Here is a 25,318-nt window from a genome sequence, read left to right as displayed (position 1 = left end):
GGTTTACTTATTAATTTTTAATGAACTTGAACTATCGGTTTTGTTGGCACTACATTTTTCATAAGTTTAAGCGACATTACTCATTTTTATTACCATTTCCGTCAGTAATGGTACATAGTTTTTTTCTGATAAGTAAGCCTTTACAAGAAATGCTATCTTTGTTGTCCACGAACTTTTAAAGGTTTTTAGATAGAGGTTGGTAGTGAATCATTACAAAGATACAGCTTGAACCTAAAAATAAAATAGGCGAAACCCATTTCGAATTAAAAATGTTACATAAAAACCACGTCATATACATAAAACTAAATTGTTAAGTTTATTTCTCAGAAATATCACTGGAATGTTAAGCACTTTTAAAGAATATTTAGGTGATGACACAGTCCACTCGCAGCCCCTCACAAATGTGTGGTGTTGCTCTCCTCGAAGGCAGGATTGGACAACCCAACTCCTCCTGCTGTTCTTCCGTTCTGGGAACGCGGCGTAAAGTCGCTCTGTTGCAAATGGATGATCTTTGCCTGCTGCTGCGATGTGATGGGCACTTGGAAGTTACCTTGCATATTAATAGTATTCCCGGGGAATTGTGCTTCATCCTTGATGGGTAACTTGTTGCTGGGCTGCTTGCGGAGCAGATTCACATCGGATTTCTTGGAGAAATGAGCTTCGATTTCCTAAAATAACTAGTTAAGTAACTTAAGTATCAAAAAAAGATAATTGTGTACTTACACCCAGTGTGCGTCCTTCTGTCTCTGGAAGCGTGAAGTACAGGACAACGGTTCCAAAGAAAGCCACGCTGGCATAAAAAGCGAAGGTTCCTGGCAGAGTTAGAGCACTCAGCATCAGCAGGAAGAGCTTGTTTGCCAGGAAGCCAAATATATAACCCACACCACCGGCAAAGCCCGATGCAGAATTACGAATCTCAGCCGGAAACACCTCGCCAATGAGAATCCATGGTAACATTCGTATACCCAGATGAGAGAAGAAGGCGGATAGCAGTAGGAGGATGAGTGGCACCCAGACTAGGTAGTTGTGCTCCTGTTTCGGCACCACCAGCAGAAGTTCCTCCACAAGTGGTGGCTTTACGGTGGTCGATGCTGGTGCCAGCGATGAAGATGCTATGGGTTCCGCACTGCTCGTTGGCTCTGGCCACATGGTTGTGTCCATTGGTGCATCGGTGGTCATCATTTCATCCACATCCCTCCGACTGCGATTATAGATTTCCTGATCGAAAAATGTAGTTGTTTCCATGTCGGGTAGTTGGGTAGTAAAACGCTCCGTTTCCTGCCTGATGGCCTGTTGTTCTGTCTCGAAGATCTTGGATATATTTTGCTGAGAAAGAATGCCCTCCTTGGGTACAATCGAGGAGGCGTTAACCACCACGTTGTTGACGGTGAATCCCGGCACTTCACTCAGGAAATGGGCATAGGTTGCTGTGCCAAAGAAGCACAGACCGGTGCCCACCGTTGAAACCAAAACCAGAGGTCTCTTTCCGGTGAAGTGAATTAGAACAACGCCCAAGATGGTGGCCAGCATCTCAGCCACTCCCAGAAGAATGGTGGCGTGGTACTTGTTCATCGGAGCCTTGAGGGTGTGGAAAATCTGCACGGCATATGTCTGCAGCGGGGTCTTTCCAGAAAAGTGACCCGTAAAAAAGGAAAACGAAACCAGGAGGAAAGGCACCAGGAAGCTGCGTTTCCGCCACATCCTTAGCCGTTGACCCAATGTTCGTCGTTGGCCCGGCGGAGGAATTCCATCCGCAGACAGTTCAATGGCCTTCTGGGTGATCAGTTCATCATAGAGCTGATTGAACTCCGCCTCGATCATGTGCTCCGGAACCCAGCCACGTAGCCATTGCAGAGACTTCACGGCCTCGCGGAAACGCTGCTCCCGGATCAGCCACACCGGACTCTCGGGCACAAAGCACAGCATTATTATGGTGATCACCGGAAAGGCCGAGCTCACCGCCGCCACACTCCGCCAGTCCATCAGAGATCCCAGGATGAATTGTATGAAAACACCGGTGATGACACACGTAGTGCCCAAAGCGGACAGTATTCCGCGGTATTTGGGCTCCGTAATTTCCGCCACATAGGTGAGCACCTGCAATAAATCAGCAAGTTTAGTAGTTAGTGGAGTAGCTGAGTTAACTGAGAACCCTCAAGGTTCGTTTTTTTTTGTGTTTATTTCAAATATCTCATATTAGTTGTTCGTAAGTTAACCCACTAAAATCGTTTAATAGTATAGTAAAAAGTAATGGCTTAAAGAGAAAAACTTGTTTTTAAAAAGAAATGCATCATATATCTTTAGTTTCAACATTTCAACTAAGTAAATAATTATACTTAGTTTCTTATAGGGTTAATAGTTAAATACCAGCAGCTTGTTGCAATCTCAAGTGGCAAGTGGCAAGACACCGAAGTTCTCAAGGAGTTTTGGCCAAGGTGAACAATTGTTGCAAGACAACTATGTGGGTCAGAGTCTGCAGTCATGGAAACAATCGACAATTGACATAAACAAACTGAACTTTGCAATCGCAGATGCTCTTTAATGGCCATGTGTGATGAGCTTCTAAGCAGAAAGATTAGATTTGGGGCTCATATGTGATCACATATCACCTGACTAAAACAATGATCAAAATCAGTGGTAATGAGTATTTTGTATTTCCCACGAAATCGACACAATCAGTGTAATTTAAGCATACAAATTGCAATCGACCGCAACAAATAGTTTTTCAACATGAATCGCAGCACTTTGGGTTTGGACACCGCGAAAGATGAATCTTTTGTGGGCTCTAGTGATTGTGGCCGAACTGAAATGTCATACGGGCCATACTGTATTCCGAACTCGATGGCCCACATATGTACAGAAAAAGCACTATAATATTCCAGTAAAGGTAGGGGGTATCCTTTGAATATAAAGGGATTTGCTTAAATCTTAAAAAATCTCGTTATTTAAAGCCACCCGATTACTGCAATGCAGGCATTTGTCCGGCAAACAAGAGGCATATCACCTGCGGCTTCAAATTTGTGAGTACTTGCATGGATGATCCTAGCTATCAAATATATGGGGCTAGTTAAATACTCTTCCAGTGGGCTCCGAAATGCGGAAAGTATCACGAGGGCGTCAGGATGAGCGATTATCGCTATGATATCGTGAGGAATGTGAACAGCTTCCGCCGGAAATTGGAGTGGGGCCTGGGCAATCTGCCCAGAGCGGTCAAATTCAAGAATATCAAGTGGGACGACGAGCTGTCCGTGATGGCGATGCGGGTCTCTAATCAGTGCCTGGAGCACACCTTCTCACCCTGTGTGAATACGTTTCTCTACAAGGATGTGGGCGAGTCCTCTGATTTCGTTAAGGTACAAAACATTTCCAAGGGCTTCAATGTGATCAGCTTCCTGAATATGTGGTTCGATTACCACAAGATGATGAAGCCCAGCTATGTGAACTACTTTCCCAATGTAGCCCCGCAGGACCACCTCATTATCTTCGCCAATCTGATCTACGAGAAGAACAAGAAGATGGGCTGCGGAATGGTCAAGTCGGGGCAGGGGCGCTACCTGACCTGCCTCTTCGATAAGAAAATCAAGCCGTACGAGCAGCTCTACACCACTCGGTTGAAAGATTTTCGCACAAATCGGAAATTAAACGAAACAGAATCACCCCCATTGAATAGTAGTAGCACAGAAGCAATTGTAACTTTGAGTACAGCGTATAAATAGCATTTGAATTGAATCCAACTTCGTTTACTTCGAGTCAGCTGATGTATTCCACGAAATATTTTTGTTTTTTTTTACCTGCAAACCGATAAAATAAGCCACTTGTAAGATGTTTAGTCACAATAGCTAAGATTCCGAATAACTTTGCGGTTACAACAGCTTGGCGTTAAAATTCGCAAAGTGTCGAGAAAAGTGATCCCCCCTTTCGATGGGAAAAATGCCAATTTATAGTTAAACAAAGAGTTTTGCGGGGAGTGGGGATGTGGGCACTCCGCGCTCACCACGTGAGCGGTGAATACCTAGTACTAGCAATCAGTGTGGTTGGGATTCACTTACCGGCGCCTCCATCAATCCGCCACCGAGACCAGCCAAGCATAAAGCCGCATACAGATGCTCCGTGCGCGTCGCAAAGTGAAACATCAGCCAGGCGGCCAGAATCGGCAGGTTGACAAACTGCAAAAGCCAAAGGAAGTGGGTGGGTGAGTGTTGGTTTTGGAATAGAATGGAATGGATTTGAATGGATCGGCACCAGTGGATGAACATAATTGCATAAGCACCACAATGTCACGCAGCTCGATTCCAGCTCAGTGTGCCAGTGCACCGATCGGTGCGATCTGTAATCGGAGGAGCACCCGATGAGCCGCAGTTGATTGCGGCTAAGTGGGCAGGGCTGTGCAATTTGTGTCTTTTCAGCTAGGTGTGTGCCAAAAAAAATTACACCCTTAGCTAAGGCTTAAATTGCTCAATTTGGTTAACACCCAATAGGGTTCATTTTGTTGGCAATTATTTGTCTAACCTGCATGGCTCTTCGTTTGCCCAGTGGCTGCGTCAAAAGTCCAGAAAAGAGGCAACCCAGTGGCACACATATCAGGTTAATGGAACTGAACCAGGAGATCTCGTCCTTGTTGAGAAGTATATCGCCACTGGTCTCGCTGCGTCCCTCGCCGCCCTGAATGGCGGGTATCACGATGGTGGGGAAGCCCAAGGTCATGCCATATCCTTAAAAAAAACACGAACAGGTGTGGTTTCGATATAGAAGTCGATATGAGTTAAGTTAATACTATTGATTCCGTGTTAGGGGATTGAAATCGAGGTTAAAAAGCTTGGCAAAAGTCAAGAAATGTTAATTGATAATGCAGCAGCAATATTTGGAAGTTAGCAGAACAGACTTAGATATACTTCATTAATATTGTTTAATTTCTTAATTTGATTCAGTGTTGAGCTGCTAACTCAATAGAAATATGATTAATCTTCTCAGCAATAGAGGTTTGTTAATGTTCGTATAATTACTGGCGATTACGTCTAGTCACTGACTTTAATTGTGATTAATAGGCACGAATGAAATGCAAATTTTTACGAGGATATAAAACCTATGAGCTAAGTTTCCTTTCAATTTCAATCCCCTGGGAATCATCTGGGCAGCTTGGTAGCTGAAAGATGTGTGTGTTATTTACCGAATAGCAATATGTTCTTAATACTAACAGCTAAAAACTGTGGGAGGGCGCGTCGGAAGTTGCTGACTTCCACATCGCTGGTCGCAATGCGTCCGCCGCCTCCATTTTGCATAAACAATGGCCGATCGTTCAGCGAGCTGCAACGGAAAAGTGTGTGTTTTTTATTCGATTAGTTTTGAGCTGGCAATTAACTATGGTTTATTGTCTGAGCGGGAACTGTGTGCGATTTTACCCGTTTTTCTCAGCTGTTGTGCCAGCTGTGGCGGCCTTGCCATTGGACATCACTGCGTATACTTGATGCGCGGCGTATACTTAATGCACCTTTCTGTTTGCTCAAGTGGCTGCTGCTAGTCTCTGCCTTGGGCGCAAGGTTTACGTATTTCGATCGAACTGTGGCTCTTTTCACTCAGTTGGTAATCATTTGGCCATCGTTATTGACAATTATCATTATTTATCGATGGTTTCGACGGTGAGTGCTAAGTGGGCAAAACCTTTCAAAGTCACAGACAAACAAAAATCTTATAATTGGACATTTATTGGTCTTCTTGTTTCGGCCGCTTTCTTTCGGTCAACTTATTATGCGATTGGTAGTGCTAACGTTTTTGACACAATTGAGTGTTACGTGTTTATATGTACGCGGTTCGAAAATAATTTCTTTTTATACCCTAACGCGGAGCATTTTCACATTGTGAAGGGGTAAAGTTAAACACACTTTAAATATATTTTATTAGTCACTTTGATTCCACTTCAGATATGCAGCAGAGAAATCTCTTAGCACTTAATAAGCAAATTTAAACGATTTATTCGGACATTCGCTTGCAATTTATGCATATGAGCAAAGTAGTCCGAAGTCTTGAAGCGGCCAAAACAAAGAGAAGTGCCGAGTCTTGAGCATGGAAACCAGCTCATCCGCGTTGCCAAAGGGTTAGAGATGAGGTTGAGTGGTACGATGACTATGGGATTGGTAATAAATCGAATTTTGGTCACGGGACCCAGCGAAACCGGTTGAAACTATATTTTCAAGATGAGCCGAAAGACGTCTATAACGACCCACCGTTTAATGTGGCGCACCCCAACTGAATGATGCCAAAAGTGTTAACACGTATTTTCACTTCTTTTCTCCAATTCTTGTTTACAAACGTGCAATAAAAGAAATTTTTAAGTTTCGAAAGAATTAAACAGAAAACATATTCCAACGCCTGAGATTTCATAAGCGCGTTTTAAAATGTTTAATCGTTGAATTCACAATTTGTTGCAATATGGCTTAATCTTCCAGGCATTGCAAATATATAATTAACGCGGTTCTTGCATCGCGTATCTCTTATTTGCAATTGTTTTTATTTTTTGAGCCCAAGACAAATACACGGTTGGCCAGGTGTAGCACAATATGCCGTCTCGGTAAAAAAAACACTCATTAATGCCAATATGTCAGCGGTTAATGGCCAAGATATGGCAGCCGAAACTGCACACTTCTGGCTAAATAAGGGTTATAACAACGATGTCGGCTAAGATTGCGTGCGACGGAAACAACTCGCTGCCGAAGCTGAAACACTGCACCTAATCGATGTCACATATATACAGAGTATTACACGCATATATCAAGGGATCCGAAAAACTTATAATCGGAGTATTGAACTTTCGAATGCCGAATTCCCAACTGGTTTTATCCAGCGGCCCAAAAGGGACCGTGACGAAGTTGTACCGTGAGTAAGTAAGGTGTAAAAAATATAAAGGCTTTTTCGTATATTTTCAGTACGAAACCGTTTTTTCTGGAGGACCTAGCGATTAGACCAGAACGCGTCGCGCGGTCAAAACAAACTGAAACCGAAAACGAAGCCGAGCGCCAATCTCAGTCCCGTTACAACGAAGCTTTCCATTAAGCTAAGCTTACAAGACGGAGCTCAGAAATTGAACGCGACGAAAGCTCGCTTGGCATTTGTGCCATTTACGAACCAATTTGGTTTGTTAACCAATTCGGCGGCTAGAAAACAAAAAAAATTCCCCAAAATGTTATTCATTGAGCGGGAGAACAATTGTGGGGCTGCTGACAAACCGGTTTGTTGTATTGTATTGTATTTAACTCATCATTGCCCGCTACTAAATCTTCCCACTAAATCAGCTTCGAATCGATCTGGCATTCATAAAAAAAAACTCATTAATTTCTTTCTGAATTCTTATTTGTATACCCAGCATTCCGGTTCGAGTTCAAGAATATAGCCACAAAGCCGTATTCTATATAATGTACGATGCAAATACGAGCAGGAAAAGGTAAATTCTCGCCATAGTTAAATGACAGTTGCATAAACCCGACGATGAATAGAACGTCAGGCGGCTTTGATCTCGCCTCTATAAATACAGTAAAGCTACTTAAGTTCACTTAGGCTCGAATAAATAAATCTACAATTGTGATGTTGCACACCAGAGAACTCTACAACGAGACTAATGTAATTTATAAATAGTGGAAAATTTGTATTTGAAATACAAAATCATCACCTCCCGATTTAGTAATCTCTATTTTAAGTGCTCCAGTTAATTGCCCTTAAAGTTTTTTTCACGCGTACTCACATATTTGTTGTATTAAGCAATTTAGTTGAAAAAAGACGGTGCTAATATAAGTTAAATGGGCGTATACGTAACGAAGCTGCCAGTTCACCGACCCAATGTTACCCTGTAAGTTCTATATTAGCCAAAAATGCTTTATATATTTGTATATTAACAAACTATTCACTTTCTGCGGACTGATAATATAAACACACTTATATGAAACACTGCATTTTACTTAATTTAAGTACCACATGTGGTACAATATGCCTTTGAGCTTCAGTTTGGTATTTGCCTGTGGAATTTGCTTATTTGTTCAGGGGCGTGAAAATATAATTACTTGGGTAATTGTGAAAACAAGCGCATTTTTCGCTCAGTGGCAATGAACTTCTAACGTAATCTGTACGATAAGCTTAATTGCAAGAAGCTGAGGTCGAAACGAGTCCAGATTTTGATAAGCGTGTCTGCATCGATTAGTACCACAATAAACCCTGTGATATTTTTGATTTGGCCGCGTGACGTAGACGTCGGGGCAAATTGCACTTTAATTCGAGCTGAATTTCGCATTTCAATTGGAGATAGTGAAGTGTGTTTTCCAAACGAGTTTTGTTTACACAGGCACTTCCTTTTCCACTCAATTTCCGAGCTTAGCATCTTTTCGAAGGTCGTGGGATGCTGACAACGGGAAAAATGCCTGTGCAACAATTTGAATTTAACGTTTTGTTCGCGCTCATACACGTGATCATTGTTGTCGGCGGTGATTTATGTTTTAAACGCATACACAGACCGTTTGTCTACTATTTCGGTTTTAATTATTGCTCGTCAGTTTCAGCTCACAATTAACGGAAATGTGAAATTTAAATAACTTAGGGCATCAGACGATTATATAAGCAATGCCACGCAGTGGTTCAGTAATGTATTTTTAAGCTTTCCGATTCCCGCGCGTTTTTTAATGATCTTTTAAACTAATCACTCTTACATTGCGGGTACTTGCCGACTTATATTTCGGCGCAAACGGGCTTCTGCCATTTTGGTAAATCCTTGTGGTTAGTCAATTTTATCCAATGTATCCATGCGTGGGTCTTGAGTTCCAAAGGCTAACTGAAATTTTCAGCCAATAATTCTCTACTAAGCAGCCAAAAAATTGATGTGGTTCCTATAAGTTGTTGTTTTACAAATTAGCAAGCGAATGCTAATTTATTGGATAAGCACAAACGCCCATGCAAGCGGTTGGTGTGGGGCGAAGTTCTTTGATAAGCTGGCAGTGCTTGGTACAGATTTCACTGAATTTTCATATATTTGACACATAAAATTTAAATCAAACTTGCCTATAAAACGTATTTAATTAAAATGTTGTTAATTGTTCGCGGCTTAAAAAACCGTTACCAGTGCTGCCACGCTGCAGTTTTTATATATTTAAGCCGAACAAGTGTTGCCATATCAAGTGATAAGAACTTGTGATATCGATATTCAATGAAAGAAAAGACCGCCGCTAATGTTCCGATTGTTACCGCGTTTTCGTAAGTTTTTGGTTACAATGCGAAATTAATTGAAATATCTGAGCTTAACTGATAGTTTTGAAGCAGGAAAACTATCTATGATGACTGGAGGAACCCCACCAAAACGCTCTCCCATTTGGATCGGCACCCACAACGGCACTTTTCACTGCGACGAGGTGGTCGCATGTTTTATGCTCAAGCAATTGGATGAGTATAAAAACGCAGAGATTTTCCGCAGCCGGGACAACAAAGCTTTGGAGGAGAAGTGCGACATAATTTTGGACGTGGGCGGCGTTTATGATCATGCCAAGAAATTGTACGATCACCACCAACAAACCTTTAAGGAGACTTTTAGTTCCGTTCGACCAGAAGTAAGCGAGGACTTCAACGTTATCAGGTTAATTCGTGGTGTTAGCGTAAATGAGCCCATATAATCCAATGTAATCCCCTCCAGGCTAAGCAGTGCTGGACTAGTCTACTGCCACTATGGCGAGCGTGTTATACAGAGCATCCTGCAGCGCGAAAAGGGAATTCAACTCTCACCGGAGAACCTGCAACTGGCCTTTATTCAGATCTATAGGAATTTTATCAACGAACTGGACGCAATTGATAATGGAGTGCCCATGTTCGAGGGCGTTGAGCCTATATACAAAATCACCACTCATCTATCCGCCCGCATTGGCAAACTGAATCCGTCCTGGCAGGAAACTGGCGTAGACATCGAAGACCGATTCAGACAGGCGATGGATACTGCCGGTCGTGAGTTTGTGGACAACGTTGTGGAGGTATCATGTTCCTGGATAGCAGCCCGGGATCACGTACGAGAGGCTCTAGAAAATGCCAAGAGCGTCCATCCCACCGGCGAGATTCTTGTGTTGAAGAATTTCTGCCCCTGGAAGTCTCATCTGTTCGATCTTGAAAAGGAGTACAAGGTGGAGGGTGTGCCCAAGCTGGTTGTCTTCAACGACGGCACCAGTTGGCGAGTGGCCGGAGTTCCAGTGACGCCTAGCAGCTTTCTGGGCCGCAAATTTCTGCCTACTCCCTGGCGCGGACTGAGAGACGATGAACTATGCGAAAAGGCGAGCATCAAAGATCTTGTATTTATCCATCACAACGGATTTATTGGCGGGGCAAAGACCGAGGAGGCTGCCATGTTGTTGGCCAAGAAGTCCATCGAGTGGACAGAAGAGCAATAATATAATAATATAACAATTGAAAAACAATATGGGAAAGAAATATGCATATGTTGTACCTAAACAAATTTTATTTGTATGTGTATTTCGGTTAATGTTGTATACAAAATCACCAAGGGAACTCCTAACATCATCTAGTCCATGCGGGTCTTCAGTGTGCGCTCCGTGATCTTGTCCTTCTCGATTATGTAGACGGTGGCGCCCCAACCGCTCATGGCGTCGCGATCGAAGGCGTTAACAATGGACTGGGCGATGACCTCAAACAGCTGGTCCGGCTCCAGATCGGGTTTCCACAGGGTTTCGCACATGCCATACAATTGCTCCGCACAGGTGCCGGCCACCACGAAATCGTCGGGTGCGTTGGGGCAGCCGATCAGGTCCATGTTGCAGATAAAAGGCTCCATGGTCTTGGGATCCAGGCCAGCAACGACCGGCTCAATGAAGTACGGGCCGAAGCGGTGCTCGTAAAGGAAGCTGGACATCATGGCCGAGAAGGGCTTGGGACACATTTCGCGGTTTTCGCGTGTCTCGTACAGATTCTTGCGGAACATCAGGCGATCGCGAACAGTAAGGATGTCCGTCTGCAGGCCGGTGAGCCCGAGGAACATCCGGGGGCCGATGTGGAACACCTTCTTGAAGTCCGTGGAGATCGTCTGAGCCTGAATGCCGAATCGGTGATCCGTGGCAATCGCCACGCAGTCCTTGCCGCGCATGGCCACTACACATCCTCCGTTGTACGCTAGAATCGACATGATGTCGTTGCTTTTCGCTTAGCTCAATTTAATCAGCAGAAAAATGGAAATTTTGCAAAATGCTAAACGCCGCCAGGGAAGATGACTTTTTGTTTCTGCTCTGCGTTGCCAGACTGCGAGTGTAAGATGGGCTAATACTGACTGGCTGTATAGGAGTGGCAACGCCTACTAAAGAGATTTCAAACCGAGTAAGTATTTTTAAGTATTAGTATTTTACACAAGTAAAAGTTACAAAACGTTTAAAATGCAAAAATATCTCCGCGAGTGTTAAAAACCATTTTTCTTATCATTTAGATCATTTTATAGTATAAAATGTAACTATGTCAGTATTAGCTTTCAGTGTGACCAAATCGCGCCAATCAGTTGGGATTTATTTTCCTCTGCGGCAAAGGCCACTTTGTAAGGGGCCCTTATTTATAGAAAAATTAAATTCTATCCCTTTAAATCCCAATTGTTCCGACTTAACCCAATGACCGGGTAAAGCTAGGTGCGTGTACCTTGTCCTCCTCTTGTCACATCAACGCCTACAGCCGCAAGCAGCCACCATCATCGGAAGGCGAAAATCTTGCACAATCGTCAGCGGAGCCGTTGCCCAGGAAATAAAGAACCTCCCGCAGGATGGCAGAAGCAATGGTTGTGGAGGACCGCCCCGCGGAGGCCAAGCGATTCTTCTGCCACATGTGCAACGTAGAGATCAACATTCCCAACTCGGACTTCACTTGCCCGCTGTGCGCTAACGGCTTCGTGGAGGAGCTGCCGGCAAATGCGCCAGAGGTGGATTCTTCGTCGGTTGGAGCATCCGGCAGTGCCAGATCCGGAAGCAGCGGCAGTGGCTCTTCTGGCTCACACGACACCCTGAGCAGAGGCAGCTCCTCGAGCGGATCGCAGGTGAATGTTGAGTCGCTGCGTAACGATATTGTGTCGCTGCTAAACATGCGGAATGTGCCCAATTTGGAGATTACCATCGAGCCAAACAGACGGCACAGCAATGTGCTGCATCTAGGCGGCTTTGCCGGCCCCTCGGGTAGTGACTCCGCCCGCGGCCTGACCGCCGGCGGACGAGTGCGCCCGGCCAATTTGGACCGACTGGACAATGTTCTCTTTGATTTTCTGCAGAGCCTGCCACTGGCCGGCGCCACGGCCGAAATAGTAACTGGACCCGGTGGAGGAGGTGTAGGCGGAGGCGGTAACTCGCACATGTTCTTCATGGGCAACCCGGGAGATTATGCGTGGGGCCGCGAGGGACTAGACACCATTGTCACCCAAATGCTCAACCAAATGGAAACTTCAGGACCGCCGCCGTTGTCGGCGCAGCGCATAAACGAGATACCCAATGTGCAGATCAGTGCCGAGGAGGTAAACCGCAAGATCCAGTGCTCTATATGCTGGGACGACTTCAAGATTGACGAGACGGTACGCAAGCTGCCCTGCTCGCACCTGTACCACGAGAACTGCATCGTGCCATGGCTAAACCTGCACAGCACCTGCCCCATCTGCCGCAAGTCACTGGCAGACGATAGCAACGATGCGGACGACGAATTTGTCATGCTCGATGCCTTTGGCCCAGAGATGGCGGCCGATGGCAGTAATTCCGCCAGGAGATCGGCCAGCACCGCCACAGGAACGGAGAATCCCTCGCCGGCTAATTCCAACCAGGCAGCGGCGGAAGGTGGCCGAACACGTCCGGATGCTAATCCCGCCCAGGCAGCACGCAACAACATCTTTACCTTTGACGACGACAACATGTTTCTGGACTAGCTGGTAGGACGAAGCTAAATCGAAGTGGAGCGATGATCGATTGATATTCAAAATTAAGCCAAATATTGGCCGCAAATATATTTATAATAGTTTCTCCTCACGCTTAATTTTGTTGTTGTTCAAAATAACGATTTGTAATAAACAAAACGGGACATACGATTCCGTTGGCTCTGCAAAAATCAACTACTGTTTATCGAATCATAGTTGCTTATTTTTCTTTGTAATGGAACTTGTATTGTATATGCTTGTCGCTTATATTTACATAATGTAAATAGCATGCTCTGTGCTTGCCCCAAGAAATTCCTTTCCTTTACTATTATTTCAATAACATGCAGCTCGAATAACATGCAGCTCGATACGGTTGTCTGTGAAATAATCATAAAGAAATAAACATCGATTGTAGTCTAGACTTAAAACTTGATATTATTCATAAACTTTATTAGTCAACAAGAAAATGGTGTTTATGTTTTTTTAATAGAAACATTTTAAAAACCTTACCAAGCATCTTTTATTGTTTATTTTTTTTTTACTGTTCTCGTGTGATCCTGGTTGGTAACTTCGAAAAGTTCTAAAGGAAGCTTATTGGCTCACGCGGTCTGGTCATACTATTCCGGTAAGCATATGTTCCTCACAAGGTGGCAGCTCCGTCGAATTGTTTAAATTCCCATTTGACTGAAAATCTGACTTAACCGTTTAAGAACTCCGCCAAAATGCGTAAAGTCAATTGAAGTGGAGAATATAACGCCGTGACCAACGATGAATATGACACTCGAAGGAAGTAACGATTTTGTGGTCCTCACAGACGTGGTATGTCCTAGCGAGCCAACTATGTAATTTTTGTTGGGGAAGACTTTTGTTTATTTCCTAACTTTTTGTTTATTATGCGTAGGTGCGCAAGCAATATGTGCTCTATTTGGAGCGCCAGTTGCAGGAGAATGTCTGCGCCTGGGCCAACCAATCCCGTAATCGCCACAAGCCCACAGCCTGGTCGTGCATTCCCGCGAGCTTGGAGCAACTGGAGAACAAGGCGAAGAAGGCTTCCATGGCGGCACAGATCTACCAAAGAGCCATGGTCAAAACGGTACAAGGTTTTCAGATACATATATTAAGCCATGTTTATATAAATTGTATACCTACAGATAGCTGCGGTACGTAGGAACACCCAGGAGTGCCGTTTGGCCAACATTCTATTTGAACAAATGCAGCAAGCAGCTGGAGAGGATGCTGTGCCCATAAAATCAGACCACCGTCTGGTGGATAAGGCCACACAAACAACCGCCATAGAAGCCCAGAATGGCCACATAACTCCTACGGAGGAGTACGATGATGATAGCTATGAGCTGCGTAGAAAAATCGATATGTTTCAGGCGAGTCTCGAGCGGTCGGAAGTTCGGAACGAAACGCATTGCCCACATTGTCGTAGTAAGGTCATTACCCCAGAGAATAGGCCCCTTGCCAATGAAGAATCTCTCTACTCCGAAACCGAAGATGCTGTGGCCCAGGAGCTGGCCACGTTGTTTGGAGAAGAGCCCACTGATCTTAATCATATATTCGGCATCGAACCAACTGCTGTTACTGACGATCCGCAGATCTCGGCCATACTAAAGGAAATAGCGAATGCGGAACTACCAGAAAAAAATGAACATCCACCGACATCCCCAACCGCCACACCACCAACTGGGCATCACAGCGAGGTGGATCTTCGCCAGAGTCGCTGGCCTTGCGAACTCTACGCCCAGAGGAGACGGCTCAATGCCTGTTTGGTTCGCTTACTGGAAGCGGATTGGCGGTGCGAGGACCGCTTGAGATATAGGTTTCACCTGATTTTTGGCGAAGACAGCGATGATGAGTTCGCCAACCAGCTATCCAGCCCGTCAATTGATTTAGTGGACGAAGTTCTGCTGGCCAGCTGCTTGCTTCGTATTCGCCCATGGATTGTACGGCATTTGATGCCTCCCCTGGAGGAGGGCCTTATCGCCAATCGATTTCTGTTTAAGAAGCTAGCCAAGATGCTGGCGCACTCCATTGTCATGGTCAATCCATATTGCTCCGAGCTGGAGATCAAGCAGGCTGTTGAGCAATTGTTCTGCCTTAGACCTAGAGGAATCCAGAGCGCATATGATCTGGACAATCTGCCACCCGTGGAGGTCACAACATTTGAAGTTTAAGGACAATTTACCGATTTTCAGTTTTAAAATATCAGCATAGATATAAGGATGCGAGAAACTATGACCCTCAGGATAATACTAGTATTTACGAACGATTCTAAGCAATGAGAAAACGATTTTCAATTGAACCTACATCGAATTTAGTGAACTATTTAGTGACTATGTTCTTTAGTTTAATACTCAAATATAAAACTCTGTAAAATGTAAGTTATATATGTACATACATGAATGCTTCCATGTCCATACGCTAAAAGTTGTGTGTCGAATAAAGCCAAAGCACAGTCTACGTTTTGTGGTTTCTTTAAATTATAATTAATTCAATGATTACAATAATTTTTCTTGCTGCACATCTCCTCATCTTTTTATAATTATATAAATTTTAATATATTTAATAAACGATACATAATATAGTTTTCCTTTCGACGAAATTGCTGCGGCGACGATTCGGATTCCTCCAGAGCAGCAGCTAGCCCCCACTCCGGTTGTTACTTTAACGGCTGTGTTGGTTTTAGTTCCATCTGTTGTTGTTTCGCTTTCTGCTTCCCTTGCTGTTGCGGTGTTTCGTGGTGGTGACAGATTTCTTGTGGCTGCTGCAGCTACATTGGGTGTGGTTGCTGTAACTGTTGTTGTTGATGCAATTTGTGGTGATCATCATCATCAGAGGCACTACCTAGTGTCGGGAATTTGATTTGTGTTTCCCGCCGCCGTCGCTGCACTAGCGTTCTGTTTGTATTTTTGCTGAGACGCTGCCGGATTAGCCGTGGACTGCTGCTGCTGTTGTGGCTGCTGCGAGCCCGTGGCCATCTCTCCTGGCGGCGGACGTCCGCTGCGCCTCTCGATGCCTCTATCAGCTGTTGGCTTAGTGCCAGCTCCACCAGCACCACCACCTGGGGCTGCAGTTGCTCCTGCTCCCCCCAAACCGCCGCCCACGCCGCCGATTCCTCCGCCTCCTGTACCGCTCGTTTGTGTTGTGTTGGCCTTTTTGTTTTTATAGCGATACTCGTCGCACACAAAGTCCTCTGGCGAGGTTTGTTGCATTTGATTCACCTGTCGCACCATCGCCGGCTGTGGCTGTTGCTGCTGCTGCTGCTCCACATCGGCATTGTTGTTCAACAGCGTTTCCGCTTGTGCCTCGGCCTCCTCTTGCTGCTGCTGTTGCCCCTTATTTACATTATCACTCTTGGCCAGGCTCTCGTCGGAGGCATTCAAATCCAGTGCCTCAGTGCAGAGCATCGATAGCATCAGCGACTGCACAAACATGGAGCTAAAAGTAAATACATAAAGGTTAATGGTCAATGGTTTACATTGTGGCGCCAGGAAAATAACTCATCTCTATATCTATAGGCTGTTATTTAGCCATGTGGAAACACTCACCGATCTGCTCGCATACTCTCCACGATCGCCCACTCGGCCTCGGTAAAGGTGGGCTGCATGAATTGGGCCAACAAGAGTGACTCGCCAGCTGCCGCACCACCCTGACCCCCTGTCTGTCCAGCTCCGCCGGCTCCAGCTGCCACACCGGATGAACCTGCTCCACCGTTGCCGTTGGCCGTTCCGCCGACGCCCACGCTGATGCCCAGGACATTGCTGGCTGCACTGCTGCTCGTTCCAATCGCCTGCAGAACAAGACATGGGGGATTAGTGGACATTTGCCTCAAGATATGCTGGCCAACGGGATGAACTACTTCTCTGGCATTGAGGCTGTTGGCGGCCAGACTCGACTGAGTCTGCGAATGATTGCTGGCCGATGTCGAGAAGCTGGCTGTCACCGGCCACTCGGTGGTGCGCAGGTTGGGCGGAGCTGTGGCCCCGCTGCCGCCGCCACTGCCGCTTCCAACTGCGCCACTGCCTCCACTGCCGCTCGCTCCGCCGCTGATCACCTCGGCCATGGCGGCATTCGAGTTCGATGTTGAGACTATGGGATGCGCACGCCTTGGCAGCCGATCGATTTGGCGCGATGCCTAAAATAATGCAAGCGCAAAACCAAGACAACAAAAGTCGCAGTTTCCTTATACACACAAATATAATAGATATGGGGTGGAGGACCCTCTCCCTTACCGTCACCTGCTGGCGATCCAACTGCATCTGCATCTGTAGCTGCTGCAGCTGAGATGTGGGCGGTCCGCCCCTCCGCACGCCGGAAAGCTGCGACAACAGTTCCGCAATGGGATCCACCGATTCCCGTCCCGAAGGCGACAAGGCTGATAGACCGCTAGACGAACTGAAGTGCATGTTGGACCGACGCGTCCGTGGTCCACCGAGGGTGCGTCCTGGGATGCGACGCACTCCACCGCCATGACGGATGGCCGAGGGTTCGTCGTATTGTCTACAGGTTAAGGCAACCAAGTGATTGGATTTATACTTATAACTAGCGGAAATATTGATACAAAAATGCCTTCAGCTGCATCGCAAATTTTTCAAGGCTTTCCATTACACGAAAATTGCTCGTTTCAGGCTAGTCAATAAAATTTAAGACTGTTTATTGCGACAGTCTAAATAAATAAACGATATTTCATGTGTAAACCAAACTAAACCGAATCCAACTGCTTGTTATTCGCAACACCAGACAAAATAAACTACACTTGCGCAAATGATCTAATAATATGACTAATACTCTGCAAACGCACGGAAGTCAGCTTTTTGTAAAAACTGTTTTAAAATGCAATTTCAAAGTAGTTTTCTGATTTTACAGACACGAGCAATTTTTGAAAATACCATGAACAAGCCTTTTGTGTGGATGCAGTTGGACATTGCGCGCAATTAATGTATGATGCGTCTGTTTGAAAAAGGATATCAGAAAGGAAATCAGCTCGCGCGGTCCCTGGCGATGCTCCAAAGTGAGGTGACCGGCAAAGTCATCTGTGACTAGATTCGGCTCGCCGCCCGGCAGACCGGCACAGACAGGGCAGACCACCTCCAGACTGGTCTCCGTGTGCTCGGCGGAGACGTGCTCCAGCAGGGTGGCGTCGCTGAAGCCCATCTTCTTGCAGTAGGGACAGGTGAAGCTCTGCGGCTGGTCGGAGGCTAGCATCTCGCCGCCAAAGTACAGCTCGATATCGGAGCGGGTGAGGATGCACTGCATGGGATGCTCGACCAAATGGCGCGTGGAGGTGACGCCATCCTCGTAGCAATCGGCACACAGATCGTAGTCATAGCAGATCAAGCACTTGTAGCGCCGTCCGTTGAAGTTGCTCTTGAGACATGAATCGCAGCTGACACCTGGGATGGGATAAGTAGTTACGATCAGGGATTCGGAATGCTTCAAGGACTCACCTTCATGTCGACTCATTATTCGGCAGCGGCAGTAGGCTTGGCTTCAACTTCCAAGCGATCAGGGGAGCGTCTCCCGCTTAAGATTGACTTGCTTTTAACTTCTAGCTATGTGCTGGTTTTATGTGGGTTCCTTGCGGGGCCTCGGAGGATTCCAGTTTTTGAATTTAGATTGAGACGATCTACAAGAAAGCAGTGGCGGCAATTATTCATCAGTAGTTATACGCCTCGCATTAGAAAGGAAAAGTGAAGCGTTGTGGGATTAAAGGATACTGAAATTGCAGGGTAAACATTGCAGGGAGAAGGACATGGCATTTCCTTCTTTTGTTTTCCCTGCTCTTTCTTAGTTCTCTTCTTTTGTGGTCCCCACGATTACGGTTCTTTCTTTTCGCCATTCCGTTTGCCTTGCGAAAGCCAAGAGGAGAGAGGCACACACAAAGAGAGGGGCTCCCTGCACTCGGCCCCCGCCACAACCCCCTTCAATGAGGCAACGAATTATTCAATACAATCGAACGCGAGCCATCGAAAAATTACACTTAGCACTAGGACGTCGGCGGAGCGTCGAGGGGTTAATTGCGATTTTCCCCGCAGCAGCGATACCGCTGCACAGTAAACATTTATTTTTAACTTTTTCGGTTTCGCGAAAATTTTCAGCTTGACGATGTCGTGGGCTTTTTGTGCACCCGCCTCTGCCCCCTCACCGAAACCCTCTTCTCCTGGCCCTGCTCCCGAAAAGCAAAGCGCAGATATGCGCGAGTGTTGCCGTATTTACTGACGGCCTCCGTTAGCAATTGCTCATTATTATTTCTTAATATTATTATTACAGCTATTGTTTATAAACATTTGCATCCACTTCACACACACGGGGAAATATGCAGACTTTTCGTGTTAATCATGCCATGAGCACTCAGTTGGTGAATTACGCTTTTTCTCACATACATCTGGCAACGCCGCCAGTCATGGCACAGTGGCGGCCGTACAAATAGACGCGGTCCCCGTTTCGGTAAGAAGAGCTTTTGCAAGAACTTTGGGCAGACAGGCTGATTTGGGCAGCTGGGAAATAACAGTAGCTCTGTTTTAGTTTTGTCACTATTTATATGCTAATGCGTTGTCTGTATCTTGCTTTTGTTTTTCGGCACATTGTTCATCGGCGCGCAATTTTCGTGCACCCATCTTGACATATACACAAGCATTTTGCGCTGGTGTACTGTGTCTATGTGCAGACACCAATATGTGTATTCTGTTCTACGCAATTGCAAATTGCGCCTGGGATCTGATCTCTTTTGTTCGCCGCGGTATTTCGCACAAGATGCTCCGCTCGCGACGTGTTATTGTTGTTGTGGGGGCTGCTGTATTGCAGTTTAACCGTTTTGTTTCACACCGATTTCGTTAAGGATTTGATGGGTTATTGATTTGTTTTATTTTGGGGATAACACGACAACGTACTTTACTTTGGTGCGGCATTGGTTACTTTACGATAACTGTATAACACTAGACCTCGAAAATGAACAATTGAAACGAAAATAAGTTATATTATATCGAGTGAAAAGCTTTTCCTGACCTGCAGTGCGACCGTTTGCCGCTTGAGCGCAAAATACCGAATGTCGATAACTGCAGAAGTTGTTATTTATCCAAAAATCCACCCCTGGAAAATTACATTTTCTTGTCAATTATTTTCTTTATTATTAAAATTGTTTTTCTTAATCCTCTAGCTTTTCAGGTGGTGGCCCACATGGCTGCAGCATTCGCTCCATCAGATTGAATCGCACTCGTGCCTTCGATTCATTTTCCGCTATGGCAAAGTAGTTGAGAATATCGTAGTGACCCATGTAGCTGGCTAAGGAGTCGCGATGTTGATTCGTTAGCCACTCGAACTTGGTGGTATCCGCGTGTCCTGTTCCGATGTACTTGCTCTGCAGATGCTCCAGCTGGCTATGGATGTTGTAGCGTTCACCCATTTTGCTTTGGTTATTTCAGTATTAGGCGAAGAAATAGTTAATGTGCAGTGTGTTATTTTGTTGTTTGCGTCTTAGTGTGCCCAGAAATGAAGTAGATTGGTATTTTTTATTACTTTAGTACATGAGACTTTGGTATTTTAGTACACCGGCGGCAAACTTGGTATTTAAAATCGTAATATTTGTTTACATTTTGCTGCATTTATCAATTATTCATTTAAAAAGTAATTTGATAAGCAATGTGTGGACGCACCTGTCTGTAGGTATATAATTTTTACTTTTACCAATTCCATTAAACGCCTCTTCAGAACTCTAGACCCTGATCAGGTAATTTGTGCCTGTAAATATCCAAAGAAATCTACTCGAAAGGAGCCGGATTTCAATAAGAAAGATATCAAAGATGAGGAAGGATCCGAAATGGAGACTCCCGAGTGGAGGGCGGAGTACAACCTGGGTAGACGCTACCAAGCCTCCTATAACATAGCTCCTACCGATATTACGCCCGTGATCGTGTCCGCAGCTCATTTCTCGGACGCCGAGGATCAAAAGTGCGCCCGCGTGGTTACGCCCATGATGTGGGGCATGATTCCCTTTTGGCACAAGGGTGACTATCGGCGGCATGGCCTTACCACCAACAATTGCCGTCTGGAGCACCTGATGGACTCCAAGCTCTATTGCGGTCCATTCAAGCGGGGTCAGCGGTGTGTAGTTATTTGCGAAGGATTCTATGAGTGGCAGACGGCTGGACCTGCGAAGAAGCCATCGGAGCGAGAGGCTTACCTGGTATTCGTACCCCAGGCGGCGGATGTGAAGATCTACGACAAGAGTACATGGTCGCCCCAGGATGTAAAGCTTTTGCGAATGGCTGGACTTTTTGACGTCTGGGAGGATGAAAGTGGCGACAAGATGTACAGCTACAGTATCATCACCTTCCAGTCCAGCAAAATTATGTCCTGGATGCACTACCGCATGCCAGCGATCCTGGAAACCGAGCAGCAGATGAATGTGAGTAAAGCATTTGCTTCCTTCGTTAACCCAAGTCCAATTTACCCATCCTCGCATCTTCTAGGATTGGCTAGACTTCAAGCGAGTTAGCGACACGGAGGCCTTGGCTACCTTGCGTCCGGCTACCGAACTGCAGTGGCATCGAGTGACCAAGCTGGTGAACAACTCGCGGAACAAAAGCGAGGAGTGCAACAAGCCGATCGAATTGGCGGCTAAGCCCGCAAAGCCACCGATGAACAAAACGATGATGTCTTGGCTGAATGCCCGTAAGAAGCGGGAAGATCAAATCAAAGCGGAGCAGAGCGACGATGAGGATCAGGAAAAAGAAGGTGCGACCAAAGGACGGACCTCCGTAGACAGGCCCGCCAAGCGACCCAGATTCAGTAAGGCAGCTTTCGAGCAGAGCGGCGGCAGCGAGATGAAATCGGGCAAAAGATAAACCTCACCAGTAACTAAACTTCCATAGTTTGTAGTACATTAAGTTTATTTTCATTAAAAACCAAAATTTTTATTCTCAATACCCAAAATTAAGCATTATCATCGTTGTGTTGTGCTTACTTACAAATGTTGGGACTTAGCGACTAAAAAGTTGTTTAGAATTTGTTCTCTCGAAGTGAGCTTAACTAACTAATGTTATGTTTGAACTTGACGTAATCAATTAAATGGTCTCATTTTTGCGAGTGCGATTCATTTTTGAGCGCCACTGTATTGAGCTTGGAAGTTTTCGTTGTCGCGGCATAAAATGCAATTAAAACAAAATGAAAAGCTGCACATAAAGCATGTATGTGTACATATAGAGCGTATATTGTTTGCTCGTCGTCTACTTCTGATTGCATTGGCGAAAAATGAGCGAAAATTAATGGGAAATGGTGTCAATGTTGTTCGCGGGAAAAGCGCGGATGTGGTGCACTTGCTGTGTTGCTTACAACTATTAATTTGTGGTACATTAGGCTATGAATTGTATATTTATATATTTATACGTTGCATGAACTTTGAAATGCTCAATGACAAATACAAATGAATACTCTGCACACAGCGTGTCAACACATGAACTTAATCCTATAGAATCGATGAGAAAGTTTAGAATTCATGGGCTATAAAGCGGTGTAAACACATTGCCTTTAGTTACGAACAATCGTAAGGCCTTAATTGTAAATACTTTTGCACGGCCAATGAGCGGGTTAAGTGGATACGGGGGCGGGCGGACCAACGGACACGGGAGGTGGAAGTGAAGAAGACGTAGCACACAAAAATAAAGATATCTGAATCGTGTACGTGACTACCGCTATGTACTTAAAATGCTATTTACGAGATTACAATTTGCATGCGTTTGGCTGAATTATTTCAACAATGTAAGATAGATTGCACTTGAGAAGTGGTTAAGAGAGACACAGATTAAGTGGCGGGAGCGGGGAAGAGTGGGAATCGAAAGAAATGGTGTGGGTATTACTCGAACGGCGTGCTGAACATGTTGATATTCAGATCCTCAAACGTGGTCGGCGTGTGATCCAACATCTGCAGCATATCTGAGAACTCCTGACCCTGCGGCTGTCCTGCTCCTGCCGGTCCACCGGGATGAGCGTGCGGATGGTGCGGATGCGCCGATGGGTGCGGCGGATGCGGGTGACCTCCAGCCTGCTGCCAGTCCCACATTCCCGGCGCATTGGGAGGCGGTGGTGGACCCGCCTGATATGCTCCCGGCTGCGCTTGCTGGCGATTTCCGTTCCCGGCACTCAATTGTGTATAGGTTGGACCGCTCGGCGACCTGGCCGGACTCGTCTGCTGGTACTGATAGCCTTCGGTCACGGGCTGCTGCTGCTGCTGTTGCTGCTGGGGACGCAGTGCTGCCCAGGAGTTGGGTGCCACCGGCGTGGGTGAGGTGCCGGACTTGGGTATCTTAGCCAACGGCGATGGTCCGCCAGCACTGTACGGCGAGTGTGTGGTGTCGTAGGTATATCCGACTGGTGTGGTTTGCGCCGATCCTGGCCGTTGCTGTTGCTGCTGCTGCTGTTGAGGCGTCGGAGCCTGCATGGCCAGCATGTGCGTCTGGTACATGCCATCATTCGTGGCGCTGCCCACTGGAGTTAACTCGCGGCGAGCATAGTCCACTCCTGGGGCAGCCTGAACATAAACGTGTTGCTCCTGCTGCTGCTGTTGTTGTTGCACTTGCTCGGGCGTATGAGCAGCTGCCGCATCCAGGGGAGCACCGTGCATGGTCTTGCCAGAACTGTTGGTGCACACTATGTATTCCACTTCGTCTGTATATGGATTCAGAAAGGCATAGGCCTGTGTGCGGAGCCAGACGTACTCCGAATTCTTAGCTCTGGCTCTGTACAAAAGCGAGAACATCTGTCCCTTTTGCTTGAGCACCTGGTCGAAGCTCTCCTTCATGTGGCTCTGGTCCTCGGGATGAAAGAAATCGTAGCAGATCTTCCCCAGCAGCTCAGTGGGAGTATATCCCAATATGTTAAGAACACGCTGATCCACAAACGTGAACTTGCCATCCATCGCATGACGTGTGATGAACTCACTCTGATTGTTCGATCCACTCATATCGTTGGCCGCCGTGGAGGTGACCTGCAGACGACCGATGGCCACCAGGCAGCAGTGCGAGCTCATGTCGTCCACATCCCGCTCCATATGCATGTTGGGGAACATATCGGTGGGCGGCCAGTTCTTGATATAACCCGTGCAGTGCACCACGGCATAGTTGGTGCCATCCCTTGAAGGTCCGAGGGAGTTTCGTTGCTTGAGACGATTCAAGTGCCCCGAGACCATGGACTCCGGGTTTACATTGCCCACCCGCATGCGACAGATGAATCCACGACGAGCACCCATGCTCAAACGCATGCTGGACTGATGGCCCTCCTTTTTCACAGTTCCCGATTTGAGATCCAGGATGCGGCCGGCATTCTGCGACTCCTGGGTGGATAACTGCTCGCGGATCTTCTCGCGATCATCGGGATGAATGTGCTCATACAGGCTAGTGCCGTACCAATCGCTTTGGGTGTAGTTCAGCACGGGAGTCACCGAATCCGATACATAGATCACTCTGCCCGAATCGCAGGATACCACGAACAGGAAGCCATCGGCCGCCTCCAGGATAAGATGCTTTAGCTCCTGGTCGGTCAGGAAGGAGGGCTTGTAAGTGCCATCGCTGCTGGTATTCCCTGTGCCACGCAGTGCCTTCATGTGGGCCACTGCCATGCGGAGTATGGTGAGCTTGTCCGGTTTGCGGGCCAGGGCACTGCAGGTGGGCACCATGTCCGAGAGTTCCGTGATGTAGGCCGTCATCTTGTTGCGGCGACGTCGTTCGATCTCGCAGTGGTTCTCGCGGCTGGCGAACCGCTCCTTGTCCTGTATGTTCGCCTCGTCCATGCTTGGAATGCGTAATTAGAAAACGTTCGTCGTAATTTGGGTCGCCTGTGCTCTGTGGAAAAAGGTTCGTGGAATTGAGAGAGGGGCGGGGTAGGGGTTAGTATTTTGTCTACGTCGTGCGTGTGTGTGTACACTTGCTGGCTGGCCAGTAAGCTTATTTCCCTCGCTTTTTTTAACCTTCTACTTACCAATGGGGGGTGTGCAGAGGTACTTGGTTTATCCAGGCACTTTTATTCGGCTGGTTTTATGCGCTTTTACCATTAATTCTGTACTTTTCTTCTACACTACACGATAAAATCTCTGTTTACTGCGCGAAGTGTGACCGTAGTGTGGATTATCGAATATACCGCTGCAGTGTATAGCACTTCGATAACAATGCGCTAGGTGGCAACGCAGGTGCATTGAATCAAGACCAAGTGGCATTACTACAAAAGTAGACCGTTACATTTTAAAATTTTCAGCCTAAAAAATAAACACTAATGTACAAAAAAATTTCAATTAAATATTGATTTTTTTAAAGCCCATCTATCTGTTGGGTATCGTCAATTTACCGCTTGCCCTGTGCTAAAATTATTCTTAATTTTGAAAACATATAAGATCGGCGTCCATTTAAAAGATCCCTTTTCCCACAA

At 46.2% G+C, this 25,318-nt stretch overlaps 10 protein-coding genes across 17 annotated transcripts; 5 read left to right on the top strand and 5 right to left on the bottom strand.

Annotated features, from left to right (window-relative positions):
- Positions 1–293: 293 nt before the first annotated feature.
- LOC6728852 (facilitated trehalose transporter Tret1) lies at positions 294–8,818 on the bottom strand. 3 transcript variants are annotated; one of them, XM_016177165.2, is made up of 7 exons: positions 6,870–6,994; positions 5,400–5,658; positions 5,168–5,304; positions 4,510–4,712; positions 4,050–4,166; positions 724–2,097; positions 294–668 (listed from the first exon to the last, which is right to left on the bottom strand). In XM_016177165.2, the coding sequence occupies exons 2-7, from the start codon at positions 5,447–5,449 to the stop codon at positions 396–398; spliced, it is 2,154 nt and encodes a 717-aa protein (XP_016035535.1). In that variant the 5' UTR covers positions 5,450–5,658; positions 6,870–6,994; the 3' UTR covers positions 294–395. The 3 variants fall into 3 exon arrangements, with proteins under 3 accessions (XP_016035535.1, XP_016035538.1, XP_016035536.1); XM_016177168.3 differs by lacking the exons at positions 5,400–5,658; positions 6,870–6,994 and adding an exon at positions 8,688–8,818; XM_016177166.2 differs by lacking the exons at positions 5,400–5,658; positions 6,870–6,994 and having other exon boundaries at positions 5,196–5,304.
- On the top strand, positions 2,727–3,729 carry LOC6739702 (venom allergen 3). The gene is made up of 3 exons (XM_016172069.3): positions 2,727–2,887; positions 2,952–3,020; positions 3,084–3,729. The coding sequence occupies exons 1-3, from the start codon at positions 2,768–2,770 to the stop codon at positions 3,714–3,716; spliced, it is 822 nt and encodes a 273-aa protein (XP_016035539.1). The 5' UTR covers positions 2,727–2,767; the 3' UTR covers positions 3,717–3,729.
- Positions 8,819–9,083: 265 nt separating the features above from the next.
- Positions 9,084–10,468, top strand: LOC6728851 (MYG1 protein C27H6.8). Of its 3 annotated transcripts, none has more exons than XM_016175005.3 (3): positions 9,084–9,228; positions 9,295–9,604; positions 9,662–10,468. In XM_016175005.3, the coding sequence occupies exons 1-3, from the start codon at positions 9,204–9,206 to the stop codon at positions 10,401–10,403; spliced, it is 1,077 nt and encodes a 358-aa protein (XP_016035533.1). In that variant the 5' UTR covers positions 9,084–9,203; the 3' UTR covers positions 10,404–10,468. The 3 variants fall into 3 exon arrangements, with proteins under 3 accessions (XP_016035533.1, XP_039151286.1, XP_039151285.1); XM_039295352.2 differs by having other exon boundaries at positions 9,103–9,228; positions 9,292–9,604; XM_039295351.2 differs by having other exon boundaries at positions 9,125–9,228; positions 9,284–9,604.
- LOC6728850 (proteasome subunit beta type-3) lies at positions 10,450–11,300 on the bottom strand. Its single transcript, XM_002104148.4, has one exon. It carries the CDS (start codon positions 11,150–11,152, stop codon positions 10,535–10,537), a length of 618 nt encoding a protein of 205 aa, XP_002104184.1. The 5' UTR covers positions 11,153–11,300; the 3' UTR covers positions 10,450–10,534.
- A 202-nt stretch (positions 11,301–11,502) lies between these two features.
- LOC6728849 (E3 ubiquitin-protein ligase Iruka) lies at positions 11,503–13,093 on the top strand. Its single transcript, XM_002104147.4, has one exon. It carries the CDS (start codon positions 11,771–11,773, stop codon positions 12,908–12,910), a length of 1,140 nt encoding a protein of 379 aa, XP_002104183.1. The 5' UTR covers positions 11,503–11,770; the 3' UTR covers positions 12,911–13,093.
- A 134-nt stretch (positions 13,094–13,227) lies between these two features.
- LOC6728848 lies at positions 13,228–15,362 on the top strand. Its single transcript, XM_016175006.3, has 4 exons — positions 13,228–13,523; positions 13,609–13,717; positions 13,800–13,991; positions 14,050–15,362. The coding sequence occupies exons 2-4, from the start codon at positions 13,667–13,669 to the stop codon at positions 15,076–15,078; spliced, it is 1,272 nt and encodes a 423-aa protein (XP_016035531.1). The 5' UTR covers positions 13,228–13,523; positions 13,609–13,666; the 3' UTR covers positions 15,079–15,362.
- On the bottom strand, positions 15,363–19,931 carry LOC6728847 (E3 ubiquitin-protein ligase Kcmf1). 4 transcript variants are annotated; one of them, XM_044923216.1, is made up of 7 exons: positions 19,795–19,931; positions 18,352–18,530; positions 17,873–18,297; positions 17,137–17,397; positions 16,764–17,039; positions 16,453–16,694; positions 15,363–16,342 (listed from the first exon to the last, which is right to left on the bottom strand). In XM_044923216.1, exons 2-7 carry the CDS (start codon positions 18,365–18,367, stop codon positions 15,745–15,747), a joined length of 1,818 nt encoding a protein of 605 aa, XP_044779151.1. In that variant the 5' UTR covers positions 18,368–18,530; positions 19,795–19,931; the 3' UTR covers positions 15,363–15,744. The 4 variants fall into 4 exon arrangements, with proteins under 4 accessions (XP_044779151.1, XP_044779152.1, XP_039151284.1 ...); XM_044923217.1 differs by having other exon boundaries at positions 19,910–19,925; XM_039295350.2 differs by lacking the exon at positions 19,795–19,931 and adding an exon at positions 19,173–19,284.
- An 80-nt stretch (positions 19,932–20,011) lies between these two features.
- Positions 20,012–20,426, bottom strand: LOC6728846 (splicing factor 3B subunit 5). The gene has a single exon (XM_002104144.4). The coding sequence runs from the start codon at positions 20,304–20,306 to the stop codon at positions 20,049–20,051; it is 258 nt and encodes an 85-aa protein (XP_002104180.1). The 5' UTR covers positions 20,307–20,426; the 3' UTR covers positions 20,012–20,048.
- On the top strand, positions 20,421–21,826 carry LOC6728845 (abasic site processing protein HMCES). Its single transcript, XM_016175008.3, has 3 exons — positions 20,421–20,562; positions 20,612–21,308; positions 21,373–21,826. The coding sequence occupies exons 1-3, from the start codon at positions 20,543–20,545 to the stop codon at positions 21,745–21,747; spliced, it is 1,092 nt and encodes a 363-aa protein (XP_016035528.1). The 5' UTR covers positions 20,421–20,542; the 3' UTR covers positions 21,748–21,826.
- On the bottom strand, positions 21,775–25,046 carry LOC6728844 (aryl hydrocarbon receptor nuclear translocator homolog). The gene is made up of 2 exons (XM_039295349.2): positions 24,875–25,046; positions 21,775–24,738 (listed from the first exon to the last, which is right to left on the bottom strand). The coding sequence occupies exon 2, from the start codon at positions 24,684–24,686 to the stop codon at positions 22,755–22,757; it is 1,932 nt and encodes a 643-aa protein (XP_039151283.1). The 5' UTR covers positions 24,687–24,738; positions 24,875–25,046; the 3' UTR covers positions 21,775–22,754.
- Between the last annotated feature and the right edge of the window lie 272 nt (positions 25,047–25,318).

Source organism: Drosophila simulans, chromosome 3R (assembly GCF_016746395.2).
Source record: "Drosophila simulans strain w501 chromosome 3R, Prin_Dsim_3.1, whole genome shotgun sequence".
Taxonomy (NCBI): domain Eukaryota; kingdom Metazoa; phylum Arthropoda; class Insecta; order Diptera; family Drosophilidae; genus Drosophila; species Drosophila simulans.
The sequence above is the reverse complement of the archived record's forward strand: the minus strand, read 5'-3'. Positions and strand labels throughout refer to the sequence as shown.

Bases quoted from the DNA above. Each gene is read 5' to 3' on its own strand.
- LOC6728848 (XM_016175006.3), top strand. From the start codon at position 13,667: ATGAATATGACACTCGAAGGAAGTAACGATTTTGTGGTCCTCACAGAC. The intron at 13,718-13,799 runs GTATGTCCTAGC...TATTATGCGTAG, and splicing joins TTGTGGTCCTCACAGACGTG to GTGCGCAAGCAATATGTGCT. The intron at 13,992-14,049 runs GTACAAGGTTTT...GTATACCTACAG, and splicing joins AAAGAGCCATGGTCAAAACG to ATAGCTGCGGTACGTAGGAA.
- LOC6728846 (XM_002104144.4), bottom strand. From the start codon at position 20,306: ATGGGTGAACGCTACAACATCCATAGCCAGCTGGAGCATCTGCAGAGC.
- LOC6728851 (XM_039295351.2), top strand. From the start codon at position 9,182: ATGAAAGAAAAGACCGCCGCTAATGTTCCGATTGTTACCGCGTTTTC. The intron at 9,229-9,283 runs GTAAGTTTTTGG...CTTAACTGATAG, and splicing joins CCGATTGTTACCGCGTTTTC to TTTTGAAGCAGGAAAACTAT. The intron at 9,605-9,661 runs GTTAATTCGTGG...AATCCCCTCCAG, and splicing joins GAGGACTTCAACGTTATCAG to GCTAAGCAGTGCTGGACTAG.
- LOC6728852 (XM_016177168.3), bottom strand. From the start codon at position 8,737: ATGGCAGAAGCCCGTTTGCGCCGAAATATAAGTCGGCAAGTACCCGCA. The intron at 5,305-8,687 runs GTAAGAGTGATT...TTTCCGTTGCAG, and splicing joins AGTCGGCAAGTACCCGCAAT to CTCGCTGAACGATCGGCCAT. The intron at 4,713-5,167 runs GTAAATAACACA...GTTTTTTTTAAG, and splicing joins TAAGAACATATTGCTATTCG to GATATGGCATGACCTTGGGC.
- LOC6728845 (XM_016175008.3), top strand. From the start codon at position 20,543: ATGTGTGGACGCACCTGTCT. The intron at 20,563-20,611 runs GTAGGTATATAA...ACGCCTCTTCAG, and splicing joins ATGTGTGGACGCACCTGTCT to AACTCTAGACCCTGATCAGG. The intron at 21,309-21,372 runs GTGAGTAAAGCA...CGCATCTTCTAG, and splicing joins AAACCGAGCAGCAGATGAAT to GATTGGCTAGACTTCAAGCG.
- LOC6728847 (XM_044923216.1), bottom strand. The intron at 17,040-17,136 runs GTAAGGGAGAGG...GCATTATTTTAG, and splicing joins TGGATCGCCAGCAGGTGACG to GCATCGCGCCAAATCGATCG. The intron at 16,343-16,452 runs GTGAGTGTTTCC...ATTTACTTTTAG, and splicing joins GAGAGTATGCGAGCAGATCG to CTCCATGTTTGTGCAGTCGC.
- LOC6728850 (XM_002104148.4), bottom strand. From the start codon at position 11,152: ATGTCGATTCTAGCGTACAACGGAGGATGTGTAGTGGCCATGCGCGGC.
- LOC6739702 (XM_016172069.3), top strand. From the start codon at position 2,768: ATGAATCTTTTGTGGGCTCTAGTGATTGTGGCCGAACTGAAATGTCAT. The intron at 2,888-2,951 runs GTAGGGGGTATC...CGTTATTTAAAG, and splicing joins ACTATAATATTCCAGTAAAG to CCACCCGATTACTGCAATGC. The intron at 3,021-3,083 runs GTGAGTACTTGC...ATACTCTTCCAG, and splicing joins TCACCTGCGGCTTCAAATTT to TGGGCTCCGAAATGCGGAAA.
- LOC6728849 (XM_002104147.4), top strand. From the start codon at position 11,771: ATGGCAGAAGCAATGGTTGTGGAGGACCGCCCCGCGGAGGCCAAGCGA.
- LOC6728844 (XM_039295349.2), bottom strand. From the start codon at position 24,686: ATGGACGAGGCGAACATACAGGACAAGGAGCGGTTCGCCAGCCGCGAG.